At 47.6% G+C, this 24,072-nt stretch overlaps 2 protein-coding genes across 2 annotated transcripts; both read right to left on the bottom strand.

The window, feature by feature from the left end:
- Positions 1–1,696: 1,696 nt before the first annotated feature.
- LOC136469277 (uncharacterized) lies at positions 1,697–9,653 on the bottom strand. Its single transcript, XM_066467533.1, has 3 exons — positions 9,503–9,653; positions 2,230–2,486; positions 1,697–2,005 (listed from the first exon to the last, which is right to left on the bottom strand). The coding sequence occupies exons 1-3, from the start codon at positions 9,651–9,653 to the stop codon at positions 1,709–1,711; spliced, it is 705 nt and encodes a 234-aa protein (XP_066323630.1). The 3' UTR covers positions 1,697–1,708.
- Positions 9,654–14,219: 4,566 nt separating this feature from the next.
- LOC136469276 (probable methyltransferase At1g29790) lies at positions 14,220–15,614 on the bottom strand. The gene has a single exon (XM_066467532.1). The coding sequence runs from the start codon at positions 15,612–15,614 to the stop codon at positions 14,220–14,222; it is 1,395 nt and encodes a 464-aa protein (XP_066323629.1).
- Between the last annotated feature and the right edge of the window lie 8,458 nt (positions 15,615–24,072).

Genomic DNA, 24,072 nt, shown 5'->3' with positions numbered 1-24,072 from the left:
TACTTACTATGCTGATTTGAAAACTGAGTTGCATAAAATGTTTGAGAAATATTTGAGAAAGTTTGGTGCAACCAGGTCACAAAGGGTTGCTGGTCCTACCCCACCCACTGGTAAGAGAAAACAGGCTTGGGGGGTAATTTTTGGAGGATCAGGTCTGCCTGGTCCTTCCAGTGGCACTGCCTGTTCTTCTTCTCACTCTACTGCTTCTGAACTTTCAAGCTATTTGGACAGCGACTGCATAACTGCTTATGAGGATGGTTTTGACATTCTTCTGTGGTGGAAGGACCACAAACTAACCTATCCTATCCTGGCTATTATGGCCAGAGATATCATGTCAGTTCCTGTTTCCACTTGTTCTTCAGAGTCTTGTTTCAGCTTAGCAGGGAGGATCCTAGAAGAACGGCGCCGGAGCTTGAAACCAGAACATGTTGAGATGCTGACCTTGTTGAAGGACTGGGAGCTAGGAGAGAAGAGGGAACAACATGAAGCTGCTGATACCAAGGAAATTGAAGATGCATTCGAGAATCTGTTCCTGGATGAACCAGAAGGTGAAGATGATGGATCTGGTGGCTGACAGTGGCATTGGTTGGCTGGGAGTGTTGGAGTACTTTTGTGTGAGTTGAGAGTGGATGTGTCCCTCACTCACTTAGTCACTTGTTTAGTTTTCATTTAAACCTTTGAACAATGGTCTGTAATAACTATGTAAGATTAAGACATTTGGAGCTGGCTGCACTTTTTTTTCCTGCCTAGGGTTTCTCACAAGGGTGAGTTTTACCTAGGTAGGTTTTTAATGAGGCAGCATTGCACAAAACAGCTCTTTTTGATATCGTGCCGTGCCGGCCCGTGACATTTCTGCTTCCATTGCATCTGTTGTTGAGGAGTATGGCTTGGTTGATAAAATCTTTTTGATATATTGCTTCCATTGCATCTTTTTGATATATTGCACAAAACGGGCTGTGGGCTGGCACGGCCTGTTATTTTTGCCGTGCCTCACGGGCTAGCACGGCACGAAAAATGGCCCACAGGCCCGTGCCTGGGCCGAAGGCCAGGCCCGCAGGCCGATGAGGCACGGCCCGCAGGGCACGGCGTGCCTCGTTGGCCCGATAGCCATCGTGCCGTGCCGGCCCGTGACCGTGCCGTGCCGGGCCGGGCCGGCCCGATGCCCAGGACTAGGTAGGGATGCACCTCCAAGAGAAACATCATATGGTTGGAGAGCACCCTGATGTCGTCCCGGACCGTGCCTTCGGTGGCGGCGTCCTCCTCGGGCTCGGGGCACATGGAGAGGTAAAAATCAGTAGCGATGTGCCACACGATGATGCTGCGGTCCAGCTCTGTCTCGTCAGCGATCCGGATGAGATCCTCGTACATGCCTCTCTCCTTGAGTACCCACTTGCCCCGTGCATTCCTCAGGTCCTCCATGCTCTTCTTCCGTATCTCTCCCAGCACCAAGCCCTTGATGCCGTCGGAGACAGGGACGGTGGTCGAGTAATGCAGCTTTCGCCACCGGTCCCCGAGACCGATCATCTTGGCGATCTTGCCTCTGAGGTTATCATGGTTCACATCAGTGCAGACATCCAACAGGCTGTACTGCCCAAGTGAGTCTAGCCAGGTCCTCCTCCTTGCTCCTGCCTTGAGAAGCCGACGAAGGCGCATTACCATGCTGCAGAGCCGTTGGCATCCCCTGGCATATATGGAAGGACGCGCATGCTCAGGATGAGCCCGCGGCTCTGAGCAATGACGCCATTTCCAGCACCAGGGCTCCAACCAGCAAAACATAGGTGACGACGACATCAACTCTGATGTAGGCATCCTTGCTACTGAACTGAAACAGCAAGAATGCTGCGATGTCAGAGAGTGGTGAGATTATTCGGATGCAGATACCGTACCAGGTATGGATCACTGCTGCCTTGGTGTAGAGTATGTCATATAGGAGGGAGAGCTCCATCGCGATCAACTCATACAGATACATACCACCGTTCAACTGGATGCCTTGGCCGGCGTACAACTTCATATTCAGACTTCTTCATCACTGGCCGATCAGCCAACATGCCCTTGCAGACATTGCGCATGTAGTGGGCGCCTAGCAGGACCTCCTCCGTGTCCAGCCTCTTCCCTCCCTCCGTCCCATGATAAGGGCCAGTGACTTGTGGTGACGTTTCCTTGTCGCTGAGAGAGCTTGCAATGCTATCTATACCGCCACACTTTAGTGCCCATGTCCTCTCCCCATACTTGAGGCAGCCAGAGAAGAACATCAGGGTAGCGGCTGCCACCAGGGTTCCTACCAAAAGCAACGAACTGGTAGAGGACATAAGCCGCCCCGATCACCTGCACCACAAGAGTGAGCAGGTGGCGCAGCCAGAGCTGGTTGTCCTGGAAGGCGTAGGCCTTGATGGTGTCTGGGCCACCGAGGTGAAGCAGGAGGAAGGGAGCCCAGAATGGCATGATCTGGTGGCCGCCTGACCTGCTGCTGAAGGACATATGGCCAACACTACTGGATTCAGGCGCTTTGCCGAGTGCCTAATGCACTCGGCAAAGGCTACTTTGCCCTCGGCAAAGCCTTTGCCGAGTGCAGCACTCGACAAAGAGCCTCCGGTAAAAAATCCATCGGCAAAGAATTCTTTATCGAATGCCTTTTATCGGGTTGCCGAGTGCAATCTTGGCACTCGGCAAAGAAAAGTGACTGTCATGGCGTCGGCTCCGTTAGCACATGCTTTGCCGAGTGCCATGTCGGGGAGACACTCGGCAAAGATTTTTTTTAATAATTTCTTTGCCGAGTGCCCTGCCAGGTCGGCACTCGGCAAAGATTTTTTTTTTATTTTTTCGTAATTTCTTTGCCGAGTGTCCTGTCAGGGCGGCACTCGGCAAAGATTTTTTTTAAAAAAAAAATCTTTGCCGAGTGCCAGGGTCAGGGCACTCGGCAAAGAGGCTAATTTTTTTATTCTATATTCACAAACACAGCATATAAGAGATATATATAACATATGTGACATCACAAACACAATATAGCACATATATATCACATCCATCTCATCACAAAAGGCAACACCACATATATATCACATGTCGATCACACAATATCTCACATACACGACATCACAAGCATAATAGGTCCAATATCCATCGAAACAAGTCGATAGTCGATCATAGTGCATCACATGTCCATCAAGCGGTGAAAAAGAGATACAAACTACAGGTGGGGAGGAAACTGAGTGCCTGGTGAAGGAGAAGTGTCGTCGCCTGCTTGCGCCTGAGATGGGTTATTCAAACCCGCCGATGGAGGGTGCATAAAGGAAAAGAGATTGCATCTATTAGAGTGGTCATCTAATGAAAGCACTAGTCGAAGCAATTTGGTTTCATACTCACAGGACTAGCTATAACTGGCAGCGGCGGTGGAGCGAACTGCGGCACAGCTACACCGTGCATTTGCCCAAAGTTCTGCAGAAACATCGTAGTCTCTACTAGCTGCTTGGCCTGCCTTTCCCGCTCGGCCTGCTCGGTCCTCGCTGCCAGGTCCCGCAGCCCTGAGCCATCCTCTCGCTCTCGGCCTGCAACATTTCAATCGAATGTTTCAGCAATGCAAAGGTAACTAAGTTATTTAAAGATCAATGTATGAAGAGTTAAACGGGACTAACCTAGAGTGCGTCGACCCGCTGCTGTGAAGGGGACGGTCGTTGGCGTATGGCCGGGCCTCCGCTCGGGGTCTGTGCTCGGATCTAGGAGAGGGAGGGAATCTCGCTGGGCTCGAGGGTGCCATCGCCAATCCAATACCGCTCATGCTTCTTGCCTTGTCCGAGCCTCATGACCATCGTCCCATTGATGTCGTCGGTGCTCGGATACTAGTCTCGCCCATGGACCGACCTTGCCTCCGACGCGTATGAACTGATGCAGGTGTGGACGCTCGGGTTGCTGTAGGACTCGGGCGGGTCATCCGGGGTGAAGGTGACAGTGGACGTCGCCTTACCCTTGCGGGCCAGACCATATGCCATGAAATTGGAGATGGACTGGCCACTATGTGACGCCGACTGCGAGAAAGACAACAAGATGATTAGAAGAAACATGCAGAATGGAGCGTCAGAATACTAAAAATTCACGTACCTATGCTTGCTTGTACGCGCCGAGGCTGCGGCTGCCTTGATGGTGTGTGGGGCCTGTCGCTGCCATACGCCGCTCCCGCCCTGCCTCGTGGTCCTGGATATAACCCTCCGTGAACCACCTGTCCACGATCATCACCCAGCAGTCCCGATACGACTCGCACCACCATGGAATCATCTACATGTCATAAAGAATTTGAGATGTAAGAAGACCAAATTAAAGCTACTTAATCTCAAAACGAATCAGTATTATTCTTCTTCATTTACCTCAAGGTACTGTTCCCGGGTCAGCGTCCTCTGTCTTGCCTGTGTCTTGGTGATCTTCTCACCAAGGTGCGTGGCGTAATACTTGACGATGCAAGTGAGGCACTCCTCGTAGTGCATGTCGGTGATTCTCGTCAGCATTGTAGCGAGGGAGTGGATTATGCACGCTAGGAAAGTTCGTTGTGTAGTATAGCTGTGTGAAGTTTGTCACCTCCTCCAGAATGGAAGCCTCTGCAATGGAAGCCTCAATTTTGACTTTATTTCTACATTTTTTATGAACAGCCTTCAGACATCTCTTGATTAGATAGCACCAATGGGCCTGCACGGCCCCCCATATGTGCCTCATACAGGAGGTGCACAATCAAATGTTGCATCGACAAGAAGAAGCCGGGTGGAAAGATCTTCTCCAACTTACAAAGCAACTCAGGTGCCACTTTCTCCAAGTTTGCAACCACGGTCCGAGATAGCTCCTTGGCACAAAGCCGGCGGAAGAAATAGCTCAACTCTGCAAGCACTAGCCAGACATGCTCAGGAACATAGCCTCGTACCATCGCCGGAAGAAGCCACTCAATCCATACGTGGTAGTCATGACTCTTCATCCCGTTGACTCGCATAGTGCCTAAGTTCACTCCCTTGGTCAGGTTCGCTGCATACCCATCAGGGAACATTAACGCCTTGATCCATCGTAGTACTTCCCTCCTTTGTTCGGGTTTCAAGACAAAATCGGCCTTAGGCCTTTTTCAGTTCTTACCGTTTGTAGGAGGCCACATCTCTTGCTGTGGTCTATCGCACAACGTCGCCAGGTCCACGCTAGCCTTAGGGTTGTCCTTAGACTTGTCAGTGTCCATGAGTGTTGCCCAAAGTGCCTCGGTGATATTCTTTTCAGTGTGCATTACATCAATGCTATGGGGCAGTAGGAGGTCATCGAAATAGGGGAGCCTCGTCAAGCCGGACTTATGAGTCCATATGCGTTGCTCACAATATCCCACAAAACCACCTTCTTCATTGGGCACGAGAGCATCTATCTGAGCATGAACCTCGGCACCAGTCTTCAAGTGCGGTCTAGGGTCCGTGACTGCGACACCTTTCCTAAAGTTCTTGGTGTCTTGTCAGAATGGATGGTTGGAATCTAGGAATTGACGATGTTGATTGAACGATGAATACTTGCCACCCTTCTTCAACCAAATGAACCTCATAGCTTCCTGGCATATTAGGCACGGGAACTTCCCATGAACACACCAGGCGCTGAATAACCCATACGCCAGGAAGTCGTGCATGGAGTATTGGTACCAGACGTACATTTTGAAGCTTTGCTTTGTAGCTCGGTCGTATGTCCATACCCCTTCATTCCAAGCTTTGATCAATTCATCAATCACAGGCTCTATGAACACACCCATATTCTTCCCCGGGTGTCCAGGAATTATCAACGTCAAGATCACGTTATGTCATTGAAAGGCGATGCCAGGGAGAGATTGAGGGGGATAACAAACATGGGCCAACACGTGTAAGGGGCAGCCATCATGCCATAAGGATTGAACCCATCTGTTGCCAGCGCGACACGTACATTACGAGCCTCATCGGATTTCAGACGATGTTTGTCATTAAAGCTGGTCCATGCTTCACCATCAGATGGATGTACCATCTTGTTAGGATTGTACCATTTGCCATTCTTGCACCACATCATCTGTTTTGTAGTTTCCTCGGTCATGAATAGCCTTTGAAGCCTCGGCATGAAGGCAAGGTGCCGTAAGACTCGGGCGGGTATCTTAAGCTGCCTCTTCTGGCCACCACCATCACCAGACTCTACCTCCAGGCACCTAGAGGCTTTACACTTCAAACAGTACTTTGCCTCCTTGTGTTCTTCCCAAAATAGGACACACCCATTCGGACAAGCATGTATCTGCTCATACGGCATCTTCAGTGCTTTAAGGAGCTTATGTGCCTCGTACATGGTCTTCGGGAACATGTGGTCCTTTGGAAGCAAGGTGCCAACCATGGCCAACACCTTATCAAAGCCTTCTTGACTCATGTTCAAATCGGACTTCAACCCCATCAAGCGACTAATGGCATCTAGCTGAGAGACCTCAGAATGAGCGTGAAGGGGTTTCGCCGTCGAGTCCATCATGTACTTGAACGCATCTACGGCTGCCTGCATCTCCGCCTCCTCACGTCCTTTAGCAAACTGTGCTTGGTGAACGTCATCTACCATGTCTGCTACCCCAGCATCAGCATCGAAAGCCTCGAAGCGTGGTCTCACCACCTCCTCTCTCATACGATCGGCTTCACCATGGTGGACCCATCGGGTGTAGTTCGGCGTAAACCCATTCTTGTGCAGATGTATACCCATGACTTCCTGGTTTTGCATTCTCCTGTTACCACACTTGCTGTAGGGACACAAAGCCATTTTCGGGTATCTAGCGGCCTTGCCAAATGCACACTTTAAGAAATGATTAGTCTTGTTCATCCATTCAATGCTAGCATCACCCTGACTTGTTCGGCCCGTGTACATCCACTGACGGTCCTCCATCCTCTAGCATATATAACATCTCCATAGGTGACCATCAGTTGCATCTACGCGGTGTCCTTACTCTCTAATAGGTGAGGATAGGTCCTAATCTCGCCCACGGATGCGTAGATGAGGTTAATTTCCATGCTCCGCTCCTATCCCAGACAGAATTTCGGCAGCACCTCCCCGCTGTTCTCCCGATACACGTCCTGCAAGGGAGAGTGTGTATCCGAAGAACAATAGGGGGTGATGCCGAAACACCATCTCGGACCGAAGCGGACCATGGAAACTAACCCATCTATGCATCCGCGGGCTGTCCAAAAAACATGGACAATCCAAAACAGATACGGTCGCAGATATGCAAAGATCTACATACCTCCAAAGATATCTCTTTTGGACGGGAGACGCCTAACTGGGCTACACCGATCTACGACAACAGACAAGCGGAAAAAGAGGTGATTTATACCTAGGGTGTCGGTGAAGTCAGGCTAGCGGAGCAGTGGCGAGTCGCCGCAGTGGTGAGGCGACGCAATGCAGGCAGACCCGCGACATCGACGAAGATGATCGGGGACCTCCGGGTCACCTCCGATAGGTCCTGCTCTGCAAAAGAAGAAACACGACACTATAAGTTCAAAATTTCGGCAGCACCTCCCCTGCATGGGGAGGTTTCCAAAGTAAAAAACAACGGCACGAAGGCCGACAATCACAAACGGCACGAAGGCCGATAAGCACAGCGACACGAAGGCCGACATCACAACGGCACGAAGGCCAACAAGTGGAGAAAGGGTGGATATACCTTGCCCACGCTCGTAGGCGGTTCGGTGACGGTAGGGGCGTCGGCAGGACGGGCATGCAGAGAAGACGGCCGAGGCACCTCCTCCTCCCCTCCACCTCGGCTTCCTTCCCCTCTCCCTCTCTCCCCTTCTCCTCCTCCTTCCTCTCCTCCTCCTCCTTCCTTTTTCTTCTCTTTTTTCCTTCTCCTTCTTCTTCCTTTTCCTTCTCTTTCTTTCTCCTCTTTTTTCTTCCTTCTTCCTTCTTCTCCTCCCTTCTTCTTACTGTTGCTTCCTCCTCCTTCTTCCAAGCTGGCGACAAGACCAGGGGAGCATGGGGGCGCGCGGGGCCAGCGCATGCAGGTGGAGGACGGCGCGCGCCGCCGGCGGTGGTCAGCACTCATGGACGGCGGCGGGGCCAAAGCGCATATACCAAAGGCGGCGGTGCGCGCCCTGAGAGCCGCACGGCCGGCTTGGGGTGGCTCGGGGGTGGGGGATGCAGGGGCGGGGGCGCGCGTGGCGGGGGCGCGCCGGCGTGGGCGTCGCCGCGCGGCGGATCGGGGGTGGCCGGCGGCGCGCGCGGGGGTTGGTGCGAGCTGCGCGGGCGGGCGACTGCTGCCCGGGTACGGAGGGGAATGGTCGGCGCTGGAGCAGGGCGGACGGCCGGGGGCGGCGCTGGCTGGCCAGGGATGCACGGCGAAGCGGCGGCGGCGGCTGTGGCGGCGGCGGGCGTCGGGACCGAGCGGGCAGGCGGGCGCAAGGGAGCAAATAGCGTTCTAGGGTGGGGGGGGGGATTTTGGGCCAGCGGCCCATTTTCTATTGGGCCTTTGCCGAGTGCTCCAGAAATGGGCACTCGACAAAGAATTTTTTTTATTTTTTTAATTCTTTGCCGAGTGCCACGTGCCCTGGCACTCGGCAAAGGCTTCTTTGCCGAGTGCCAAAAGGGTGGCACTCGGCAAATTAATTTTTTTTGTTTTTTTGTCCCCATATTTTTTGTGGGGCCTTGCTATAGTAATTTCATCTCCATTTCAAAATTTGGGACAATTTTGAGTTCTTTACTATATTTCATTAATTATTTTTTTTCGTTGAATTTTTTCGAATATTTTAAATTTGAACTGCAGGTATATGGAATAATCGATTTTGGTCATTCAAAAAATGATATTTATGATATTTAGCGTATGTTAAGGCCGTATCCAGGAACTCACATGAAATTACGAGCTTCTTGTTGTCGTAACATGACGAGATACTTGCGGGGAAAGTGTATTTAAATTATATAAAATCCAAACCAAGTCTAAAAATCACGAAACTTGTCGAGGTGTCTTGTTATCACATGCGAAGGCTGTGGTAAAAAATTAAGAAAGTTTCGAGCAAGTTGTGACGTCGGATGCCTAAAACCCAGACATCTCCACGTGTGAAAAGGCCCCACAAAAAAATGGGACAAAAAAACAAAAAAAATTAATTTGCCGAGTGCCACCCTTGGCACTCGGCAAAGAAGTCTTTGCCGTGTGCCAGGGCACGTGGCACTCGGCAAAGAATTTAAAAAAATAAAAAAATTCTTTGCCGAGCGCCAAATGGAGGGGCGCTCGGCAAAGGCTGACGGTAGATGGCCGCTGTCACGCCGGCCACCTTTGCCGACGGTCGGAATTTGCAGAGCGCCCGGCACTTGGCAAAATTTTTTTGCCGACGTCACTCGGCAAAGACAGATTTTTGCCGACGGCCAATCTTTGCCGAGTGCCCGGCACTCGGCAAAGGCAGATTTGCCGACGGCATTTCTTTGCCGAGTGCCGCTGGGTCTGGCTCTCGGCAAAGACTGCCTTTACCGAGTGCCCGATGGAATGCACTCGGCAAAGTAGTTCTCTCCGGTAGTGCAAGGGCATAGATGGCGATGTAGTCAGCCATTAGGTATGCCAGCCAGAGGAGGGTCCTTAACAAAGCCGAGCTTTCACGCCGGCGGATCCCTGCAGACAAGAGGAGGATGACTTGCATGGTGAAGCTCAGGACCACCAGAATTTGATGTCCCATTTTTACCAAAACAAAGCTAGCCCTCCAGCCATTGCTCCCCTGCCTGGAATTGGACACGACATGTAACTTAGTAATTGTTTATTATCTCACCGATTGCAAATCAAATGCTCCTCCTACCTGGAAAGCATTTAATTTGCAACCTCATCAGCTCACATATGAAGTGCAAATGGTTTCCTCCTTGGATAACTAAAAAAGAATAGGTAAACCTGCTTCGCGTGATGCCGTGATGGTACAAGTAGCATTAACAGAGGTATATGGAACTTTTGGTGGACTCAGGTACAAGAATGTGCCGCTAGAAATGTGGTCACAATCTAAAAAGAAAACCCATCAGCAAATGAAAATGCCAAAAAAGAAAATATATGGTTGAAAACAGAAAAAATGTCAGCAAAGGTCCAAAAACCAGCAGGAATGTGAAACCCTTCGGGAACAAAAAAATGGTTTGGGGGTATTGTTTTTCTGAAAATTGTCATCCTAGAATACTTTCTTAACATACTAGTAATTTCAGTTTAAAAACACCTTACATGTAGAACTCTATGTAGTACATTAACTTTCAGTTTACAAATACCTTACATGTAGAACTCTATGTAGTACTGTACATAACTTTCTATGTGCCATGCCTAGGGTTAGTACACTAACTTTCTATGTGCCACTCTTTGAGAGTGAACTAAATATTATTTACTAATTTCTTCAATATAAAATCAACGTTTTAGTGCGAATTTTTTAATGTATTAATCAAGCATGATACTCCTATTTGACTTAAAATTTTGGATTAAAATACAGAATCATAGCATCTCCATCTGGTCAGGTATAATTAATGGAAACTTCCTATAACAATGGGGATTAAGGCCTTTAAGGGTATGGAAAATTTAACATAGCATATCCTATCCCGTGTCTTTTAAGTTGATCGAAACTAAATCGCCTATTTTAAAGTAGAGTAAATTCTCGCGGTAGCAAGCCTTGGCCACATTTCCATGGAAGATGGAGAGAGGGCTAGCTAGCAACTAGCAGAGTAGCAGCTAGGAATGGAGGACTTGGAAGGAGACGTACGGCCTCACCTCGAGTTCTCGGGTGGCGGAGAAGTTGGGGGCAGTGGCTACTGCTGGATGGAGCAGCGACTGGCCTGGATTGGCGGCGGCCGTCGGCATGGGCCTTCTCCTTTGCAGATCTGGCAAATCGTCCTGGCGGCGAGCAATGGGGGTGGCAGAGTGACCGGCGATTTCCCCAGTGATGAGGCGACGAGCAATGGGGTGGCAGGGTTGCCGGCGATTTCCCGAGCGACGAGGACCAGGACTTGCTAGAGAGAGAGGTCAGCGCATGGTCTTGTTGTGGGTGCACACATGATATGGAATCTGTTGCTTTGATCACCAACGAGGAAAGGAATAATCCAAAACCTTTGATGTGGCTCTTTAACCACTTTTAGAGACCGTTTGATCCATTAGCATTAAAAAAATTAGTAGCTAAAATTAGTACCGATCAAAATAATAGATCTGCTAATAAATCTATTAATTATTAGTTGGAAGGGTTGCTAATTATTAGTTGACTTTTGCTATTTATCTGTCAATAAATTTTTGTTGTTGAAATCTGTTGAATTTTGGACCAATGGGTTTGCTTTAAGGCCGTCTAATGCTGTTTTATTATGCGAAAAAATACTATACCATCACTTATAAATCTGATAAATTCACACGAACAGGTCCTAGATTGGTGCCACCGCCGCGCCGTGGCCATCCAGAAAGCTGCAGGCATGGCGATGACATATGCGAGGCCCATTGCAGAAGTCAAAACGCAATGCCGATTAAAAAAACGCAACGGCGGTCGATGCACAAATTAAACTGACATATGACTAGCAAGCAGTTTTATTTTTTTGCGAGGTGACTAGCTAGCACCTTGGTAGTGTGTGTAATCGAATGGTCACCGTCCACGCTCCACTAGAAATTGAGCATTATGTTTTGTAATAGTGAATTTAGCTGAGTTGTTTTTCTAGTTTGCGTGTAATTTTTTTAGTTGTAATGTTTAGAGTTGTAATGGTGAATTTAGTTGAGTTGAATGTATTTGTTTGTGTTGTTTTAGCTGTAATGTTTATAGTTGTAATAGTGAATTTAGTTGAGTTGAATTTTTTTTGTAATGGTGAATTATGTTTTTTTGTTAGCTAATTATCAGTAAGAAGGCTGTGTGATTTTTGTACGTGTCTTAGCTTCATTTGTGAATCGGTTAATGTTATGCTTCTCTGTCTCGTTTTCTATAGATGTCCTTTTGTTTTTGGGCTTTACAATGCCGGCCTTTGTTTGTTTGTTTGGTAGGCCTACCTGCTACAACTACAACTACATATATTGCGCTATGTCAGTTTACATCTTCATATTCTGGGCCTGTTGTTTTCATGGGTATTTGGATTTCTGTTGTTGTATGCCCGGCCCGTTAATAGATTTGATAGATTTTTTTTATGTAGTTATCTGTCAGTTTTTCTAATACTCTCTGATTGGTCAAAAAATGTGACAGATTTCGGCAGCAGAAATCTGTCAACGGATTCGTAGACAGTCTTTATTAGTTTCAGCAGGTTTGAAATCGTATACACTTTCAATTCGCTATCCAACCACCAATTAGTTAGATCCAAATAGCCCCCATAAAAAATTAGCTAGCTAAAAAGTAGCAGCTATTAGCTACTACCCCCTCCATTCAAAAATAAGTGATGTTTTAGGTTTATCCTAAATCAAGCCTTTTCAAGTTTAACTAAATTTATATAAGTTACTCCCTACGTTCTAAATTATAAGTCGCTTTTACTATTTTGGTACATCTATTTTGCTATGCATCTAGATAAATAATATGTCTAGATATATAGTAAAATAGATGTACCAAAAAAGTCCAAACGACTTATAATTTGGAATTGAGGGAGTACCTATTTGTCTTGAAATTCAACTTTCCATCGTTATATGGCCCTTCCATCGTAATTGGCTACTAACATTGTTAGGTGGGGATGAAATGACCATTTATCCCTCGGCGAAATAGGTAAGTTCAGTTATATTTCATTTTAAGGATTATTTAGATTATTTTTGCATGGTTTGAGGTCAGCGTAATTGTTCAGAAAATAATGTGTGCCTTATTTTGTGCTATTATGAGGACCTCAAACCATATAAAAATAGTCTGAATAACCTCAAAATAAAATATATGAAAATTGAACTTACCTATTTTACCGTGGAGTAAAATTGTCATTTCATCCCTATGTAACACTTTTAGTAGCCAAATTTGACCGAAGGGCCATATAAAGAAGGCAAGTTAGATTCCTGGTCAAATAGGTAACTTTGAATTTAAAAGGATCCAGAATATAATGGAAGAGGGCCGAAATTTTCTCTAGAATGATCCTTTGAAAAAAAAAATTAATAAAAAATCTGATCTTTCTCTATGGAACCCTGATCAAATCATGCATATTCAGGTAAGCATTGTGACTGCCACACATGCTCACTATAAGCAGTGTAGTAAATTTGATTGTTGTATTGAGCAATTTCCTACGCCATTTCTGTTGAGCCATTTTAGCCTCACTGTCTTGCGTGTATCTAACTAGTTTTTTTTTTAATCTCTGATTCTAATTCCACCTCAAAAATTTCCAATATAGGCACTGTAATTTTGACCCCTTTCAAATTTATTATCGGCGGTATATTACTTTGGGATATAATAAGGCGCTTCTGATTGTAATTCGCAAGAGCTGACTGAATTGGCTAGATACTAGGCTGGTTGCTGTGCCTGTGCGTGCCTTCGGTTTCGTGCCCATCCAAACTGTTCTACGGACGGTGGTTTTAGTTTATTGTAGTTTAATACAATGCGAACCTGTCTAAAGAATGTATAGTATTATTATTTGTCTACCAATCACAGTTTAAAAATAGCGGGCTATTAAAAATAGCGGTAACTTTTTTCAGCAGTTATGAAGCTATAACGACGCTACAACAGATAGCGTTTTTTTATAAAATAAGCATGAAAAACACAAGTAATTGATGTAAAAAACATGTTAAATATGAAATTCGATGAACACAAATATGTTTCTAAGATTTCACAAGTCTAGGTAACATTACTAATATGACATTACAACATGGTTCATGAAACTCCAGTGTTTAATTGTTCAAAATACCCAATTAGTAGCAAATTATAAGTAGAAAATAACTAATTAAATTAGTAAGCAAATGATAAGTAGGTAAATATGAAATAGTGTCACTATTTTAACGTTAAAGCTATGCAACTTAGCGGCGCTATAGCTCACAACAGCGGTTAAAGTTGGCATAGCGTCAAGCCTCTCCGGCTGCTATAGCGCCCTTTAGCCCGCTATTTTTTTTCTATGCTACCAATGCAAAATATCCATTTAGTATTTTTCCTACTGCTAGTAAATTTGGCAATCGGCGAAATTTCTTAGACCTCAACCAATTGTCAACCAATAGGATGCTGACACGTACGGTAATGTATTGCATTTTTCTATAATTAGGCAAAAAGTCATAGTACACCAGAAGCAAGAATGAACAGGACATAATTCATAGGATTATTACAGCCACGACTTCTCTGTAAAAAAACACACGCACACTAATGTTCTCATGCCATGGGCTTCTCCAACAGCGCTGACACGTACCACTGGCCCTTCTCCTTTCCTCGGGCGGTGTTCCACCGCAGCTTCCTGAACCCGACGCGATCCAGCATGGGCACGAACGTCGCGTTGAGCTGCGCGGCGGCGTAGACGAAGTGGTCGAGCCAGAACAAGCCCCCTGGCCTGAGCACCCGGTAGACGTCGTACAACGCGAACTCCAGCATCACGCCGCCGCCGCCGCCAAGTTCGCGCCCCGCGTGCACGATGTCCATGGTGCCGTCGAACAGGGGCAGCCGGTGCGCGGCGGTGACGTGCAGCGGCACCAGTCCGCGCGACGCGACGAAGCTGCCGAAGGGCGCGCCGGAGTTGACGGCCGCGGTGAGCACGGTGACCCGCGCGCGCTCCAGCATCCGCGCCGCGAACGTACCGGTGGGGGAGCCGCCGCCGAGGTCCAGACCGATGCGCACCGTGCCGTTGGGCCGCGCCGCGAGCACGGCGTCGATGGAGTAGGACAGCGCGCCGTCGTCGCGCGCCCATCTGTCGGCCTGCTTATTCCCCCGGCCGCGCCGCAGGTCGAAGCATGCTCCGCCGCCACCGTCGCCGCCGCAGCCGCTGATGCCGCCGCCGCGGGCGGCGGCCGCGAGGCACGAGTAGTTCTTGCAGGCGTAAGCGTCCCACACGACGGTGGTGTCCGGCGGCGTGGTCCAGAGGCTCCTGGGAAGCGGCAACGGCTGCGGGAACCGCTTGGGCGACCGCGGCCGACAGCGGCGGCGCGGCAGCGGCTCGCAGCCGCTGAGCATGAGGCTGTGCGCGAGCGGGTCGTCGGACGGACACTCCCCGCCGGGCGCGTAGTCCATGTACCGCTCCACGTCGTCCTGGACGCGGACGCACGCGTGGCCCAGCACCGGGAACACGGCCTCCCCCGCCCCGGCCACGCCCACCTTGTGATGCGGGGCGACGGCCAGCCTGAGCTCGCCGGCTGGCTCGCGCTTCCATCCGCCGTCAGGCGTCGCAGGGAGGTCCCGGCCACCGTGGTCCTGCATGGCGCGGAGGAGCGTCTGGAGGAGCTCGTTGGCGGTGCGGACGCGGGCGTGGAGGTCGGCGAGGTGGGCGCGGCTGGCAGCGAGCGCGGCCTGCGTGGCGTTGAGGTCCGCGTGGAGCGCCGCGGAGCCATCCCAGAGGCTGACGATGGTGGCGGCGGGCCTGTAGCCGCCGCCGCTGTAGCGGCGGAGGAGGGAGGGCCCGGCGCCGGACGAGACGACGGCGACGGAGACGGCGTTGGTGAGCAGGAACATGAGCAGCGTGGCCGCCGTTGTGCCGCTGCAGCAGTAGCAGCGGCGCCGCCTCCAGCTCGTTGGCGGCTTGTTCTTGCCGTTGCCGCCGTGGAGGTCGTCGTCATCCATCGTCGATGCCTCGATCGGCGCGTACGTGCTGGCTAGTGGTTGAAGCTCGATCGATCTCACTTAGCAAGCAAGCAGGAACAGACGAGAGAGGCAATGCAGAGCTAGATACTCCTAGAATACTAGATCACATCGAAAAGCTCGCGATCGCTTGCGTTGCGTTGCGTTGACTCCCGATCGTTCATCTACAGTTGGCATGCAGGGTTGCTTGAGATTGCGATTGCGAGTGAGAGTGCATGCGACGCGCAAAATTAAAAGGGGAAGGTAGCTTCATTTGGAGGCTTGTGCTTGCTTCGAGATGAGACGTCAAGCGCCATGCTTGCGCTGCTACTAGATTGCTTTGCTACTTGCTAGTAGCACTCTCGTACGCAAAGTGCCTGACGAGTGACTATCTGAACTGCTGAGATTTTTTTTAATTGTTGAGGATCACTGCTGAGTGGTCGGTCTTACCAAAGTGAAGTCCAGGAGGCAAGAAAGCAGTTGGCCCAGCCCAATAGGGATATTATGGGCTGTAACTGTAACCTCCTCGTGGTTTTGGACCAGCTGTGGAGTACGTGGGCTTTCAACCCAGGCCGGTAGGCCCGCTAGAGGAGAAATTTATGTGCACTGAACAGGCTAAACTTCCATAGTGCTTCAGCTAATCAGCTGCAGATAGATAGCTAGCGAGACAAATTACCGTATACATCAGTAATAAGGTGCAGTGCAGGCTGTGTATATCGGAGTAAATAAATAAATTAAACACTGAACAGGCTAAACTTCCATAGTGCTTCAGCTAATCAGCTGCAGATAGATAGCTAGCGAGACAAATTACCGTATACATCAGTAATAAGGTGCAGTGCAGGCTGTGTATATCGGAGTAAATAAATAAATTAAACACGGCATGTATCGGCAAGGCCTGCTGCATTTGCATGCACCAACTGGACCGCCACACTTGATATGATTGGCGGCAGACTGCCAGATTGGGAGCGAGCACCGCACACCGCACTGGAGGGACCCAACCACCGCGCGCTTTTACTTACACGCGTCCACTCATGTATTGGGCCTACTACCAGGGTGAGCAAACCGCGTTCCTGCGTGCGTGTGCATCCTGGGCCATTCCTGGCGTGGGCTACAATTTTTTTTTCTATTTTTCTATTTTTCCATTTTTATTTGAATTTAGAACAAGCATACCTTTATTTAAAAATCTTGTAAATCCATATACAAGTTATCTTGTGAAAACAATCCACTAAGCTTCTTTTCTCAAACTTTCTCAAATGACGAACTCTGATAGGTCTTCCATGGGACAACCAATACCACATTTAGCACCAAGTTAACATTTTTTAAACAATTTGAAAAGATTTTCATTTACACCTCACCACGCCACTCAATCTAATACATATGCAAAGTTAAATCTCACATGCGTAGTGGCATTATGTAACCGTATCAGGTATAGATTTTCTCCTTTTTATAGTACGGCTATATATTCTAAACACGGCCAATTCACTTCTCTAATCACCTTAGGCCGGTGAAAACAAACCCTATGTTATATCTTTGCCTTGGGCTTTGTTTTCATCCTTTGCATCTCCATCCATCATCCACCTCTTCGCATCTCTACTTGTTCATCCTTTGCATCATATGTCCTTGCCATTTCCACATTATAGTATGGGTAGCTAATTGATTGATTTGATGATAGAAGAACACATGATTTCGCAGAATAGCTAACTGCATTGTGGGACAGACATTACCCGGAAAGAGTTCATTTTGTTGGTTGACTGATTTTGAATCTTCAAACTAAAAACACAAGGAAGAAAAGGAAACCTATTTAAATCAGTGAAGGTTTGCATCCCTATAACAAATGACAAATCATATGATGAGCCACGTACCCTGCACAAGAACATCTCAATGGTGCAGTTGGTGCTCATTGAGGCGACATGATCGAGGAGCCATGACGGAGGGAGCATTTAGAGAGGGGAGATTAGGGTCGGCCAGTCAAAGATCACTGGATTAGTCCATTCCGGTGACCACCTCGCCGATGGAGGGCCTTTGACGGTTGGATTTGCAATGTTGGCGCTAGGGTTATAGGATTTAGGGTGATGATGCTTGCTATTGCGAGAAAAAAATTTGTGCATGAAGAGCTATGGTGTGTGGAGGGAAAAAAAAGAAAATGAACTACTATGTGCGTTACTAGTGGCGTGGTGGGTAATTTTTCTGACAGCACCGTGAGGAGTTTAGAAAGTCAAGTTTTTGAGTACCTCTCACTACTACACAAACCATTTTTAGAGGCATCTCTCCTTTAGTTTAGAGATTGATCTATCAAGAACCATATCTAAAAAAGGTTTCTGTGCCACACCGCCCTAGAAGTTGTTTTTTAGAGATAGCTGGAAATCCTAGACGCTACTAGAAATGCCCTCTTATTTTTAGAGACGACTAAAAAGCCCAACTACCTCTAAAATGTCATTCTAGAGGTAGCTAGACTTTCTAGCCGCCTCTAAAAATGAAGGCATTACTAGAGGCAGTTGACAATGTGGTCCGCCCTGAAAAAAGGTGCAACACAGTAACATTTATAACCTTTTTCAAATCAAGTCCAATGAAGACAGATTTTATATCAAAGTTTTAGATCTCAAAAAGATCTAAACTTTGTAACTAATAATTTTTTTATTTGAAATCATTGAAGACCCAAAAATTATGTTTTATTTTCAGATTTTGAAATTCATTTTTTAATTTTCAAATGACCTCGGATAGAGAAACAACATAAACAAATTTTCATTTAAATTCATTTAGGTTCTCAATATTTGTCGGTTTGTATTAGCCTCTTGGTCATAAGTGACTTTGGGGTGGAGTAGTAAGAAAGGAAAAGGTTGTGAGTTCGATTCCCATGACAACTGCATGCACTACTGGATTTAGGTTCTTTGCCGAGTGCGGCACTCGGCAAAGCACACACGGCAAAAAATTGATCGACAAAGCACTCTTTGCCGAGTGTATTTTATCGGGCACTCGGCAAAGAAAAGCGACCGTCACGGCGCCGGTCCCGTTGACGGTCACTTTGCCGAGTGTCAACCCTGCAGGCACTCGGCAGAGATTTTTTTTTATTTTTTTAAAAAATTTCTTTGCTGAGTGCCAACCCGTGAGGCGCTCGGCAAAGATTTTTTTAAAAAAAATTGCTTTGCCGAGTGCCAAACCGTGAGGCACTCGGCAAAGAGCTTTTATTTTTTTTTTGAAAATTTTCTTTGCCGAGTGCCAACCCTCCAGGCACTCGGCAAAGATTTTTTATTTTTTTTAAAAAAATTCTTTGTCGAGTGCCAACCCGAAAGGCACTCGGCAAAGAGCTTTTATTTTTTTTGAAAATTTTCTTTGCTAAGTGCCAACCCTCTAGGCACTCGGCAAAGATTTTTTATTTTTTTTAAATTCTTTGCCGAGCGCCAACCCGAAAAGCACTCGGCAAAGAGCTTTTATTTTTTTTTGAAAATTTTCTTTGCTGAGTGCCAACACGCCAGGCACTCGGCAAAGTTTAAATTTTTTTTAATTTCTTTCCCGAGTGTTATAGTCACAGCACTCGGCAAAGCTGGAAAATCTGTTTTCTGGTCGCCCATTTTGCCAGCTTTGCTGAGTGTTGTGACCATTGCGCTCAGCAAAGGGGTCCTTTGCCGAGTGCAACACTCGGCAAAGTGATCCAAAACGGCAAATTTTATTTATTTTTTGCATTTCATCATGACAAATACATTCATACAAACATATATCACATATATATCTCATCCATCACATATATATCTCATCCATCACATATATATCTCATCCATCGCATATATATCTCATCCATCACATATATATCTCATCCATCCACACATCCATCCGCCCATATCACATCCATCACAATATATAATAATAAGTGCTCAAGTTCATCCAAATAAGTTTACAAGTCCATCAAAGTCCACAAGTGCATCACAAGTATATCACAAGTCCATCACCAAGTGAACAACAAATGTAAAAAATACAACATGCACTCATCTTGGCCACTGCGACTGTGGTGAAGGCCTAGATGCATCATTCGTAGGTGCATGAGGTGGATTATTCGAACCACCGTCAGATGGAGACTGCACAAAGGAGAAAAGATTGCATGTGAGACAAGATTATTTTGATAGCTAATCTAGGATGATAGAGGCCATACAAGCAAAGCACAAGCGAAAGTAAAAAAACTTTGATACTCACAGGAGTAGCTGCAGCTGCAGGACGCGGAGGCGGAGGTGGAACCAACAGCCCAGGTGGTAGAGACAAGCCCATACGTTGCCCAAGCCCTTATAGGAAATCCGTAATGTCCATCAGCCTCTGTGCCTGGGCCTACTGCTCGGCCTCCAGCTAGGCCCCCAGCTCCTGACGTTCCTTCATTTCTTGTTCCAGCCGGTCCTACAATATTTCACTCCAATATTTCAGTAATGCAAAGCTAATTAAGGCGTGTAAAGATCAATGTATGACGAGTAAAACAGGAATAACCTTGAGTGCGTCGACCCAGTGTTGTGCAACGGTCGGCCATGTGCGAATGGCCGGGCTCTCGCTCGTGCTCCGTGCTCGGATCTGGGAGAGAGAGGGAGTAGAGGCCGTGTCGATGACACCGTCACCAAGCCAGAACCGCCCATGCTTCTTGCCTTGCCCCGCCCTCATGACGGCCTCTCCATCAAAGTCCTGGGTGCTCGGATCATGGTCTGCCCCATGGAGCGACATTGCCACCTCAGTGTACTCACTGATGCGGGAGTGGACGCTCGGGTTCGTGTATGCCTTGGACGGGTCCTCCAGGTTGAAGGAGACGTCGGACATCGCCTTGCCCTTATGGGCCATACACCATGCCTAGAAGTCTGAGCAAGCTTGGCCACTATGTGACGCCGACTGCGAGAAAGACAGCACGATGATTAGAAATCAGACAGAACTGAGCATGACAATAGATAAATCAATTCGTGTACCCATGCTTGTTTGTATCTGTCGAGGTTGTGGCTGCCTTGATGGTGTGCTGGACCTTGCATCAGTAAACGATGGTCCCAGGCATCCCTGTGCATCTTGAGGTACTCCTCCATGAACCACATGTCCACCATCATCGCCCAGCACTTGGGATACGCTTGGCACCACTAGGGAATCACCTACACTTCATCAAGTATTGGACATATAAGAAGATCAAATTAAACCAACTTAATCTCAAAATGAATCAATATTGATGTTCTTCATTTACCTCAAGGTACTGCTCCTGGATCAGCTGCATCTCTCTTGCGTCTTTCTTAGTTTTCCTCTCTCCAAGTAGGTTACGATGGCCTGGATGCGCGCCTCGTGATGCATGTCGGTGACGTGTTTTTTATAGGCTTTGGTAGTCGTCTGCTCCGCCCTGGCCTCAAATCCCTCCTCGCATCTGTAATAAGTTTGCATACAAAAGCGATGTATCCATTCATTATTTCAAGAAAAGTCCAATGAATGTGACGTATTGAGCAATGTTGTGCAAGGGAGACTTATCCAAAACTCTGCCTTCACCCACGCCATCTTGTTGGGGTACTCCGCATCGGAGGCGACGACATAGTGGTCAAACGAGTAGGCCGGCTCTGTCTTTGATGCGTATGTGACAATGCCGGGGAAGTGCTGCCTGCACAGAAGACCCAGGATGCCGTTGACTAGCCGTGGGCTACCACCCGACACAACCACCCAGTTCCTGCACAAGTGATTAAGAAAAATTATTAGTTTTTTTTCATCATATCATATGAAGTAGTGGTGATAACATATACAGTTACTTACTTTTGTCCTTCAGGGCGAATCACTAGGCGTTGGTGATGAAGCGGAACCTGTGGGAGGCTCACAGGACCTCGCAAGTAGACACTCAAAGAGGAGTTGGAGGAAGCAGAACCCGTGCCTACCGCCTCCCCCCTCCTCCTCCTCCTCTTCCTCCTCTGTCTGCTAAACCAACTCCTCGTCTGACTCGTCCACGGGCGCCACCTCCTCCTGCGGCTGGCGGTCCTCCTCACATGGCGTGGGAGGAGACGCCCCCCTCCTACGGCTAGCGGTCCTCCTCCTCCTCCTGTTTGATCCCTCTGTCACCCCCTCCGCCCCTCCTGTGATCGGCGTGGTCTTTGGTAAATCGAGTTCACAGACCTATGACGGTCGCCCGCCATCTTTGTTCAATCACCTGCAATAAAAAAGAAAAATAAGACGTAATTAGAAATAGGTGCAAAAATAAACAAAACATAATTATAAAAAACATAGTATTACATGTATTAGAAATATATGCAAAAATAAACAAAACATAATTACAAAAACATAATATTACATGTATTAGAAATAATCTTCATGATTGAAATTAGCTGGATCATAGGTCTCGTCATCACTATCAACATTGTCCAACTCATCAACACTATCCGAAGGAGGAATGTTGTCTTCATTGTCATTGCCAAAATGTAATCGCTCAAGCATTTGTATGTCCTTCAGATTTCGCACCTCGTCTCCAGTGTCCTCGTCATCATCCCTTTCATTATCTACTTCCATTCCTATCTCTTCGGTTAAGTCTATGTCAAACCTCCCTTGTAGCCCCTCTTCTTGATAGAACTCTCCATCATATGTGTTTGGGTTGAAGTTGTAATCTTTATCGTTTGGGACAGGTAGTTTACCGTGTGGCGATACCTTGTGCACAATAGACCAACCCTTAAGATGCTCGGCGTCTTTGCATGTGTATGACGTATAATAAACCTGGACGGCCTGTTGAGCCACAATGTAGACATCTTTTCCTGGATAGACGGAATCCTGTCAAATCTCGACTAGCCCAAGCTTAGGGGTCCGTCTCATTACACCAGGATGAAACTAGTGGCATTTGAATATGATAGGAGTAAGAGGTTTGGAACCATAAAATGATAGTTCGTAGATTTCTTCAATTCTTCCATAATAGTCGAGTCCATCAGTGTCGGGTGTAACACCTCCGCTGTTTGTGGTTTGTCGATTAGGCCGACTCTGCTCGTAGCTTGCTGTATGAAAACGATATCCATTCACGTCATAACCGGTAAATGACTTGACCCTAACGGCACAGCTGTTTGCAACCTGTCTTAACTCATCACTTATAGGCGCATCAGTTTGGGCTTTCTGTTTGAACCAACAATTGAAATCGGGGCTCCCTGGTCCCGCACCCCGTGAAAGAAGGGTATCATTTTCTTGCGGGGTAGGTTGCCTTGATCCATGCCAGGATTGACGAAGAAATTCCCTGTACCAATGAGAAATAAGGGGGTTAGACGACGAAACAAGGACATACAGCGAAATGAAACAAGTTCGTTTAGAACTTACCGAATGAACGGTTGCACCTCGACAAGGTTGGTCAACACATATAGCATGATACTGTGCCACTTTTCATTTTTCAATTGCTTAGTGGTCGATGCACTTGCGCTTCCAAGTTGCCCTTGGAAAAGGCTGAGGTTCGATTCATTTTCACCAGCATTGTAATGAGGGGGTGGATTATGAACGTTAGGAAGTTTCTCAGTGTAGTATTTCTCTATGAAGTTCGACACCTCCTCTAGAATGTATGCCTCTGCAATGGAAGCCTCAATTCTGGCTTTATTTCTACATTTTTTGCGAAGAGTCTTCAGACATCTCTCGATTGGATAGCACCAACGGTTCTGCACGCCCCCCCCATCCGTGCCTCATACGGGAGGTGCACAATCAAATACTGCATCGACAAGAAGCAGGCGGGTGGAAAGATCTTCTCCAACTTATGGAGCAACACGGGTGCCGCTTTTTCCAAGTCATCAATGACGGTCCGAGAGATCTCCTTGGCACAAAGCTGGCGGAATAAGTAGCTCAACTCTGCCAGCACTTGCCAGACATGCTCCGGGACATAGCCTCAAACCATCACTGAAAGAAGCCGCTCAATCCATATGTGGTAGTCATGACTCTTCATCCCGTTGACTCACAGAGTGCCTAAGTTAACTCCCCTCTTTAGATTCGCTGCATACCCATTAGGGAACATTAGCTTCTTGATCCATTCAAGTACTTCCCTCCTTTGGTCCTTTTTCAAGACGAAATCGGCCTTAGGCCTTCTCCAGGTCTTGCCACGACTAGGAGGTTGCATCTCTTGATTTGGTCTATCGAATAATGTTGCTAGGTCTACTCTAGCCTTTGGGTTGTCCTTAGACTTTTCAGTGTCCATGAGTGTTGCCCAAAGTGCCTCGGCGATATTCTTTTCAGTGTGCATTACATCAATGTTATGTGGTAGAAGAAGGTCATCAAAATATGGGAGCCTCATCATGCCCGAGATATGAGTCCACATATGCTGCTCACCATATCCCACAAAACCACCTTCTTCATTGGGCACGAGAGCACCTATCTGAGCATGAACCTCGGCACCATTCATCATCCGCGGTGCAAGGTTTGTCACTTTGATGCCTTTCGTAAAGTTCTTGACGTCTTGTCTGAATGGATGGTCAAGAGGTAGGAATTGACGATGTCTATCAAACAACGAATACTTGCCACCCTT

Source organism: Miscanthus floridulus, chromosome 8, assembly GCF_019320115.1.
Source record: "Miscanthus floridulus cultivar M001 chromosome 8, ASM1932011v1, whole genome shotgun sequence".
NCBI classification, from domain to species: Eukaryota; Viridiplantae; Streptophyta; class Magnoliopsida; order Poales; family Poaceae; genus Miscanthus; species Miscanthus floridulus.
This window is presented reverse-complemented; position numbering and strand designations above follow the sequence as displayed.